General features: G+C 53.2%; 1 protein-coding gene across 12 annotated transcripts in view; it reads left to right on the top strand.

The window, feature by feature from the left end:
* DYSF (dysferlin) overlaps positions 1 to 10,335 on the top strand; it is a 205,276-nt gene that overhangs the window by 38,333 nt on the left and 156,608 nt on the right. For all 12 annotated transcript variants that reach the window (XM_005867776.2, XM_005867772.2, XM_014540931.1 and 9 more), the window contains exon 4: positions 6,168 to 6,273. In XM_005867776.2, the coding sequence (XP_005867838.1) occupies positions 6,168 to 6,273 (106 nt within the window). The remainder of the gene's footprint in view (positions 1 to 6,167; positions 6,274 to 10,335) is intronic.

Raw genomic sequence — 10,335 nt, 5'->3', positions numbered from 1 at the left:
GGTGACCCCTGTGAAAGGGTCGTTCGACCCCCAAAGGGGTCGCGACCCACAGGTTGAGAACCGCTGCTCTATAGGCATTGAACAGTAACTTTCCATTCTCCCTTTCCTTAGTCTCTGGCAACCATGAGATTAGACTCTCTGTCCATGCTTTTTATTCCTCGAAATATTGGTGGTATATTGTACACACACTTTGCACGTTTTTTAAAAAAAGTGTTGAAGGTTTTCCATAGAGAAGTTTATGGTGTACTTCCCATTTCCACCGCATGGACCATGCTGGATTTAAATATTTACCCCTCGTCCGTGATGGACATCTGGGTTGCTTTCTTTTTACAATGACGTAAAATGGTCCAATGTTTTAAAATAAAATTGTTTAGATTTCTTTGTGCTTCATGAAAATAAACTTACTTGGCCACATTAATGCACTCCCCCCACCCCCCACTTCAGGCTCAGATTTGGAGGCCACCACCCCATAGCTCTTTTCCCATCTCCGACAGGGCAGTGGCCCTAGTGGATGGTGGATTTGGGAATGAATTCTTTTTTCCATGGAGGAAAAATGTGTGTCCTGTGAATATGGAAATTGCTTTGACCTCTCCTGCATGCCAGCTCCTGTCTCCTTCTGTTTCTGGGATGGCAGCAGCTCTTTCAGCCCCTACGCTTCTCCTGCCCCCACATTCCAGGAGCTGCTGAACACAGTCCAGCAGGGGGTGGGGTCAAGGCCCACGGGGGTTTCTTTACAACCAGCAGGGCCTCTGCATACACCCAGAGCTGCTAGAGGCAGCCTGTACAGGACCCCAGGTCCCTCCCTGCCTCTGTGACCCCTACTGAACCCCCCTGCCACACTTGGCCACTGGTTGGTGCCCACTGAGAGTGGGGCATATCTGATTTGGAAGCCTGGGCCCTAGGGTCTATTCTCAGTCAAGGGTTTGGGTCCTCCCACTCCCCAGAATAAAGCTGCATCCTCTGGGAAATGAAGGAACAACGGCCATCAGGGCTTCCTGTGATCAAGCCCCCGACCCCTGCCACCTCCCAGGGAGTCCCTCCTCGGCTCCCCCAGTGCAGTTCTGTGCTCCCCACTCAGGGCAGCCCCTCCTGAGGCTCAGGGCAGGCAGCCAGCCCGCAGCCCTTCCTTCCAGGGGTGTGGGGGCCTGTGAAGCCACCCAGCTCCTCAGGGGGACTTCCAGGGTCTATGGCAGGGGTGGCAGGTGGGGTGTTTCATAGCCCAGAAAGACATTTAAGGGAGGAAATAACAAGCTGTCCTTCGTGGCCAGAGGTGCCTGGGCTGGCAGGGGTGGGGCCTGCCCTTCCTTCTGCATTTCCTGCCATTGTTCCCGCCCCTCTTCCTGGAATTCTCCTGGGGGAGGGGGGCGGCTGGGCGGGCTGGGCGCCAGAAAGGGAGGCCGAGGAGGCCTGGCTCTGCTGTGTGTGCGGCTGATGACCAGGCCTGCTGCTCCCTCTGCTCCTCTGCCCGCCTGCCTCCCGCTCCCCAGGCTGACCCCTCAGGGACTCTGGGGACCCAGTTTCAGGGCAGGCCCCCTGAGAGGAATTGCTCAAGCGAGTCTCTCCACTCTGCGGCCTTGGTGTTCCCATGAAGGACAGGTCACTCTGATCACCAGTGTCACGTGGATACGCAGGTCCTCTATACCCACTATCTTTTTTTTTTTTAAATCCTCACTTGAGTACATGCTTAGAGAGAGGAAGGGAGAGAGAGACAGTGAGAGAGAGAGAGACAGCGAGCAAGAGAAAGAGAGAGACAGACAGAGACAGACACAGAGACTGTGTGAGAGAGAAACATCCATCAATTGCCTTCCAAATGCTCCCCGCCGGGGATTAAACCCACAACCTGGGTATGTGCAGAGAGAGAGAGAGAGAGACAGCGAGCAAGAGAAAGAGAGACAGACAGACAGAGACAGACACAGAGACTGCGTGAGAGAGAAACATCCATCAGTTGCCTTCCAAACGCTCCCCGCCGGGGGATTAAACCCACAACCTGGGTATGTGTCCTGACCGGCAACCGAATTGGCAACGCTTCGGTGCACGGGACAGTGCTCAACCAATCTGGTCTTTTTGATAGCGCCTGGGTCCCGAGGACACTTCAGGCCACACATGGGGGACAGACGTCTCCCCCTCACTGGCCCGGGATGGAGACACTCCAGAGCCCTTAGTGAACTGTGGTACAAGTTTGCTCCACACTCTGAGGAAATGTAACACAAACCATCCCAAATCCTAGAAGATGTGACGCTACTAGCATGGTCTCTACCAGAACCCAGAATGAATATTAGTGAACATCTGTCTTTTAGTCCTTTCTCTAAAGAGATGTTAGAAAAATGCTGGTGTTGCACATACACCAGGCGTATTGCCTTGCTGGCAAGGGAACTGCAAGGTGGCCAAGAGTCTGCTGGTTCCCAGAGGGATGGAAAAGGAGGGATTTTGTTGTACAGAAGCTTACTTAAGCAGCTAGTTTATTTATTTAGCATCGTAACATATACATGACAAAATGTAACCAATTTAACCAGGGTCAGCAAAGAAAAGGGTTATGAGTTTATTTGAGCCAAATTTTGAGGACATGCCCGGAAGCAAGGTCTCAAGGGATTGAGAAAATGCTCCCGGGAATGCCCATTTTGCAGACCTTGTTATGCACCTAGAATCAAAGGAGAACACGTAAGGAAGGTGCATGGACTCCCTTGGTGGTAGAGGCAGGAGAAAGCAAAGCGGGGAAACCTCTAGGATTGATTGGATAGACTGCAAATTAGACACATACTTCTTTCACACTGGTGGGTACAGGGTGAGTGACAGTGAGCATTTACAGCACATGGAGATGGAATGCGGGGAACAAGATGACAAGGAAGTGCTCTGTGGTCTAGTGATCTGGCGCCTGGGGCTGTGCCTTCAAGGGTAGGAAAAGAAAATGACTCTGACATTTCAAAGTTATGCTATCCTAGATGCGTAAGAACACGGGGCAGGGCTCCCTTGAGGTAAAGATTAATTTCCTGGAAGGAAGCCATAGGCCTAGGACGTGATGCCTGCTGTGACCTGGGCCACAGGTCTTTACACAGCCCCCTTTTTGCTCCATTCAAAGTGTACTGCTCAGTGGCGTTAAGTACATTCACACTGTTGTGCAACCATCACTACCATCCTTCTCTAGAGCACTCTTGTCCCTCTACACCAGTGATGGCGAACCTGTGACACGCGTGTCAGAGGTGACACACAAACTCATTTTTTTGGTTGATTTTTCTTTGTTAAATGGCATTTAAATATATAAAATAAATATCAAAAATGTAAGTCTTTGTTTTACTGTGGTTGCAAATATCAAAAAATTTCTATATGTGACAGGGCACCAGAGTTAAGTTAGGGTTTTTCAAAATGCTGACACGCCAAGCTCAAAAGGTTTGCCATCACTGCTCTACACTGACCCTCTGTACTCACTAAATTTTAGCCCCTCTTCCTCCTTTCTACTCAGCCCCAGATAACTGCTATTCTACTTCCTGTCTCTAAAAACTTGCCTACTTGCCGAAACCGGTTTGGCTCAGTGGATAGAGCGTCGGCCTGCGGACTGAAAGGTCCCAGGTTCAATTCTGCGATTCCGGTCAAGGGCATGTACCTGGGTTGCAGGCACATCCCCAGTAGGAGATGTGCAGGAGGCAGCTGATCGATGTTTCTAACTCTCTATCTCTCTTCCTTCCTCTCTGTAAAAAATCAATAAAATATATTTAAAAAATAAAAAAATAAAAACTTCCTACTTTAGGTATCTCATGTAAGTAGAGTCATACAATTTTTACCCTTTTGTGTCTGTCTTATTTCATTTAGCATAATGTCCTCGTTCCCCCCCCCCCCCCCTTGTAGCAGATGTCAGAATTCCTCTCCTTTTTAACTCTGAATAACGATCCATTGTATGTATCTGCCACATTTTATTTATCCATTCATCTGCTGATAGATAGCCTCTTGGGTTGCTCCCACCCGTTAGTTATTGTGAATAATGCTACTGTGAAGGTGGGCTGACAAATATCTCTGTGAGTCCCTGATTTAAATTCTTTGGGTAAATACCAGAAGTGGAGTTGCTGGGTCAGATTGTAGTTCTATTTTTCAGTTTTCGAGGAACCACTGTACTGTTTTCCACAGTGGCTGCACCTTTTTCATTCCTACTCACAGTGCACAGGGTTCCAATTTCTCCACAGCTTCAACAACATTTGTAGTTTCCTTCCTTCCTTTTCATTCCTACTCACAGTGCACAGGGTTCCAATTTCTCCACAGCTTCAACAACATTTGTAGTTTCCTTCCCCACTTCCTTCCTCCCTCCCTCCCTCCCTCCCCCTAAATCAGCTAATTAGCCCTGGCTGGGTGGTTCCATTGGTTGGAATGTCCATATACCAAAAGGTTGTAGGTTTGATCCCTGGTTGGGGTACGGACAGGAAGCAACTGATAGGTGCTTCTCTCTTACACTGAGAGAAGCACCTCTCCCTCTCTCTCTCTCTCTCTCTCTCTCTCTCTCTCTCTCATCAATGAAACACAGCCTTGGGTGAGGATAAAAAATATCATCAGCTAATTAGGTCAAGATTAAAATTTCATCTCCTGAGATTATAAAAACCCATATTCAAATCAGTTGTTACAGAGACCAGATGTGCTATTTATTCACGAGGAAAGAAAATGAAAAAGCAGAAGATGAGAGGACACCCGTGGCAGTGCCTGGGCTGTGTGCAGGAGGCGCGCAGAAGTTCAGGGCAAGCACCAGGCCGCAGTCGCGGTGGACACAGGCCACTTGCTGTCCTTCTGCCACTGCGGAATGCTGTTGGCCCCTTTCATAGCTTACGGAACATAACCGCTTTCCCTGGTGTTCTTTGAAGGGCCCTTCACTGAGGATCGCGTGGTGACCTACTGATTCCTAAGAGCCCATTGTGTATGGGGCCCCCTCCCCTCAGTGAGAGCTGCGGCCTCTGGTGTGTGAGGTGTGACCGTCATGGGCTGCCCTCAGAGACAGGACGGCCTGTTTGTTTTTCATGTATAATCATTGCTGGCCAAGCTCTAGGAGTCCTGTGTAGACTGGGTCAGTGTGCTGCTGAGGCCTGGGAGCAATGCAGATGTGCTGAGGGACTGCCCCTGCTTTAGGAGACGCCCACGTGGTGGATTGCTGAGGTCTGAGGGCCAAGACAAGCCCTTCTGTGGGGCACCCAGGCCGACAGGGGTGGAGGGCTGGGCCTCTGGGGAGGGGCAGAAAGGGGTCAAAGTTGACCTTGGGGGAAGGGAAGGTGTCCCTCTTGTGCAGGGAGAGGGGCCTGGCCCTCCAGGGATGATGATGGGGTGACTAGGAGGAGGGGTCCTAAGGGACTCTGGCGTTCTAGGCAGATCAGCTTGTCTGTGTGGTTTGTGTGGTGGTGGTGTTATGGAACATGGAATTTATGGAATTGGCGAGGAAGGGACAGTTGGACACTCTGGGGTTCAGGAAAGAGCCTTTATTCAAAGCAGCGCTGCTGGTTTAGGGGACCCTAAGACCCAGATCCTGAACAACTTAGACAATGAGATTTTCTCCTTATATATTTCTATATTAGCCTTTTATTATATAGGATTACATAGGATGTGGCAAAAGAGGCTTTGCAGGTGTAGTTAAGTTGAGGATCTTCAGATGGGGAGAGTATCCTGGATTATCCAGGTGGGACCAATATAATCACAAGAGTTCTTATAAGACGGTGGTTCTCAACCTTGGCTGCACATTAGAATCACCTGGGAATCTTTTTTAAATCCTGATTTCTGGGCCTCATCCTCCGGAAATTCTGTTTCTTTGTTATGGGGTGGGGCCACAACATTAGTAACGAAGAAACAGAATTTCCGGAGGATGAGGCCCAGAAATCAGGATTTTAAAAAGATTCCCAGGTGATTCTAATGTGCAGCCAAGGTTGAGAACCACTGGACTAGACTATAGGCTAACATGAATGTGCCTTAGGAACATTGATTCACTTAGGTACAGAGTCCGCTGCTAGTCTCCTACATTCTTTCACAAATGGAGTTAATTATCGGCTAGCAAGAGAGTGCAGTAGAAAGCAGGTTGCTGGGACAAATTCAGATTGCTAGCCCCCAAAATGTCTTATGCTCCCCATCAGTGGTGGTGGTGAGGGGTGTGGTGAGAGACGAGCCGGGCACAGGCTAGTTTTCTAGATTCTACTTTTCCCTCCTCTCAGGTTCCTGGGGGAAGCCAAGATCCCACTCCGGGAGGTCCTCGCCACCCCCAGCCTGTCTGCCAGCTTCAATGCCCCGCTGCTGGACACCAAGAAGCAGCCCACGGGGGTAAGTGCTCACGGAGCCTCTGCACAGGCCCGTTTCCGGGCCGAGGCCTTGCCTTTCTGACCCCAGAGCTGTGTGACTCCAGCTCCCAGCAGCCAGGTCTGGGCCTGCCCACCAGGGCTCAGGGTACCTGGGAGGGCTCTGGGCTGGAAGGGAGGGGAGGGGGTCCACAGGCAGCCTGGTCCCACCTGCAGGCTCAGTCATCCTTGGCTCACACCAGCTTGGCTGCCCTGGGTTCCTTCCTGGGGTTGGTTTTTCACTAGAAACCAATGTCTTCCCAAGCTCCCCGCATCCTTGGGTATCCCCACCCCAGTCTCCCTGGCAGCTTTTCTCACCACCCAACCTCCTTCTCCAGATCCAGAAAAGCTGAGTCATCTGGGTCACAGATCACAAGGGAAGGGAGACAGACAGACATCCCTCTCCCCTGGCACCCGGACCTGTCAGACCCCTTCCTTTCCTCCATTGTCCTCCCGCCCCTCCCCCAGCCTGCCCAGTGCTCTCCCAGTTCTCCCAGACAATTTCCAGCCCTCAACTCTCGCCTCCTGCTATTTTGAGTGAGCTAAATATACCCCGCAGGGTTCTCTCTTCCTGGTCAGTGGAATTCCTGACCTTCCCTTAGGGCCAGCCTCCCAGGATGCCCTGGGGGAATGATCGATTTGGTAAAGCTTCCTCCCTGTGGCGTCTCAGGGGGTGGGATACGGTGGGCGGTTTTGGGCTGAGTTATTTCAGACAGAGTGGGGCTACCTTGCCCCATGGAGTGTGTGTATGGGTGTGAGCGTATGCGAGTGTGTGAATGTGACAGCGTGTGTGTGAGTGTATGAGTAGATGAGTGTGAGCGTCTATGGGTGTGAGTGTGTGTCTATGAGTATGAGTGTGAGTGTGAGTGAGTGTGAGTGTGTGTGTGTGTGTGTGTGTGTGTGTAGGCTCCTGGCTGGCTTGGTGAATCAGAAGTGGCCAGTCTGAGCAGGGCTCTGAATGGCATCACTGTGAGACCTAGAGAGAGAGGGTGACTGAAGTCACACAGGGAATCGATGTCCAAGTGGGGACATGCATCAGAGGGTGCATCTCCCAAACTCTCAGGGGACTTGAATAGACTCAGTTATACAGGTTACGGGCTCAGTCTTACAAGACGGCCCCCCTCCACCCCCCATGCCAGTCACAAGTCCAGGTGGTCACCTGTGCTTCTGACCAACTGGCTATAGATTCGAAGTTTCAGCGACCCTGTGCTTGGGTTCAGTTAATTTCCTAGAGCGCCTCACAGAACCCAGAGGCCCATTTTACTTCCTAGATCCCTGGGTTATTGTAAAAGCATGTAGCGTAGGAACAGCCAGATGAAGAGGTGCAGAGAGCAAGGTGGGGAGAGGGCCAGGAGCTTCCGTGCCTCCCAGGCCCACCACTCTCCCCCATCTCCTCCTGTGCGTTCACCAGCCCAGACGGCTTCGGTTCCTGTTCTTTGGGGTTTTTATGGTGGCTCCATTACACAGGCAAGAATGATTAAATCGTTGGTCATTGGTGATTAAACTCAATCTCTAGCCCCTCATTCCTCCCTGGAGGATGGGGTGGCTGGGAAAGTGGGGGGATCGTGGGGCTGAAAGTTCCCACCCTCTAATCACATGGTCTCGCTCTCCTGGTCACCTCATTAATACAACAAAAGGCACCTTTACCGCCCTCATCACTTAGGAAATTCCGAGGGTTTTGGGAGCTCTGTGCCAGAAATAGGGTGTTAAGACCAAATATGTCTTTCTTATCATAAATCACAATATCACATCACTACGGTCCAGAAGGACTCTGGGGACATCTGAACTCCCCTCAGGGGTCCTGGAGAGGCTGTGAAGGTGTGAGCTCTAGTGGAGAAATGGGGGCAGGCATCAGCGGCTGCTGAGAGCTGTTTTGAGTCAGGGATGGGGCTCCTCCTTTGCTTTGTGTCCGGCCCCCAGTGCCTCCAACCGGGGTTTCTCACTTCCCAGTCGAGCTGCTCAAATGTGTCTGCCTCTAGCCCTGTGTGCACCCCGACACTGTGGTTCCTGCAGGCTCGGCATTGGCTCCACTCCGAGCTCAGAGGCACACCCACCCCTGGGACAGAGCTTTTCACACTTGGTCCCTGTCCATGGGCCGAGCCAGGCTGGCGGCATCCCCAGAGGCCTGGCGGCTCCTCCTCTCACTCTGGGTTCCCATGGCCTGTCTGCACGTCGGCTCACCTGCTGCCTTCTCTTCCCTGGGCTGGGATCCTGGTTGGCTGCAGAGCTTGTCAATCCCTCACGAACCCTGTCTCCAAGAAGGGGGTGTGAGAGCCAGAGGTGATGGATGGGAGGGGAGGGCTGGGCCCCGCTTGGGTGAGCCCCCAGCTGAGCACGGCCTGGGAGAGAGGGGGCCCCCCTCCTTGTGGCGAGGCCCCAGGACTGTCTTCTAGTTCCTGTGACAGCACGAGGTCACGGGGCAGCCCCAGGCAGGTCCCAAGACCCTCTGCGCTGGGGCTTCCCACCCGGGACTGGGCCGCACTGCAGTGGGGATGTGGCAGAAGGGACGGAGCCCTGCCAGAAGCCGTAGCTTCTCACTGGCCCTTTATCGAAGCCGATTTCTGGGCCGAGCCCAATGGGCCGAGCATGCCCAGCTCCCCTCCCCGAGTGGCTGTAGCCCAGACTGTCTTAGAGGGCCGAGGGGGCCCGCTGGTGGAGTGACAGGAGTGAACACAGGGCCTGTGGGACCCGTAGAAAACCCTGGAAGGGCTGAGAGGGGGCGGCGGCTGCCGTCCATCTGCCTGTCACTCCGTGTCCTTTTCGAAGTCCCTTCAGATTGGCACACTGGGCTGCGGGCCATGGGAAGATGCCAAATCTGTCTCAGACAGATTCCAGACTGAAGAGGAAAACGCTACCCCGGCCCTGGAGGAGCCTCCAGCACGGGGGTGCGGACACACACGGAGGAAAGAAGTCAGGTGCTCACAGATGTCGAGAGAGAGAGAGAGAGAGAGAGAGAGAGAGAGAGAGAGAGAGAGACTTGCTCATGAGGGTCTGGCGACACCACGAACACTATCAGCATCGCCTCAGCCTTGACAGCCAGAGTTAGATCAGAAAAAGAAGCCCGTCGGTGCCGAGTGCACCTGGAACCTGGTGGTGTGGTGGGTCGGGAGCCAGGAGGAAGCGTGTTGGAAGCAGGGAGCTGGGGTGGAGCTGAGCAGGGTGGGAGTGAAGGACCCCAGAGCCCGGCTGCGTGCCCTGTAGGAGGATCTGATGAGTTGTCCCCTGTCTTTGCCTTTGGTTTCTTGGGCCTTCCTAGCCTGGGGGCCAGACAGGACCCTCAGAATTCTGTGATATTGTTGACCGTGACCCCCACATGGCAGACATGGGTGACTCAGGTTCCTGCCCCCAGTTGGTGGACACATGATGGACTGCTAGGATGTCTGCATGGTGGTGCTGGGGTTGGAGAGCTGAGGATTGGGGCTGTCATGTGGGGGGACTTAAAGAGGGTCCTTCTGGGGGCTGCAGGCCAAGGTCATGTGGTCTGGGAAAGCATGGAGCTCACACAGCCCACAGGAAGAAGGTATTTTGTGGAAGAGCCACACTCAAGGGGCCAAAGAGCCGCATGTGGCTCGCGAGCCGCAGTTTGCCGACCACTGCTTTAGATCCTTAGCAGAGCCAGCGGCCTCCAGTATAAATCACCTCTGGTTTTGAAGCAGTGGCCCCTGGACTCTGCCCCCTGGTGGCGAGATGTGTTTTAGATCCTGGTTCTAGGTCCTTTGAAGCTGCCAGGGATGTTCCTGTGGCTCCTTGACAGGCGTATAAAGGATGGAGCTGGTTCTGGGCTGTAAGTCTCATTCAGGCGCCTGGAGCCAGCAGCATATTGCCAGCTCTTGAGGAGGTCGGTGTGGTTATCAGTGTGGAGGAAACCGGGTCCTTAGGAAACCCCAGGGAGGGCTGCCGAGGTGGCCTTGGGATTCTGGGGTTGTGGCTCCTCCCGGCTTCTCCAGAGGGCTGCCCCGGAGCCCAGGTGCTGACATCCAGGCCGTGGGGTTACACTCCTGCAGCTCCAACTCCGCACAGAGATGCAAATGCCCCCGGGGGGGGTGGG

This window comes from Myotis brandtii, unplaced genomic scaffold (genome assembly GCF_000412655.1).
Source record: "Myotis brandtii unplaced genomic scaffold, ASM41265v1 scaffold251, whole genome shotgun sequence".
Taxonomy (NCBI): Eukaryota; Metazoa; Chordata; class Mammalia; order Chiroptera; family Vespertilionidae; genus Myotis; species Myotis brandtii.
Note: the sequence above shows the minus strand (reverse complement) of the source record. Positions and strands in the feature narration are given on the sequence as shown.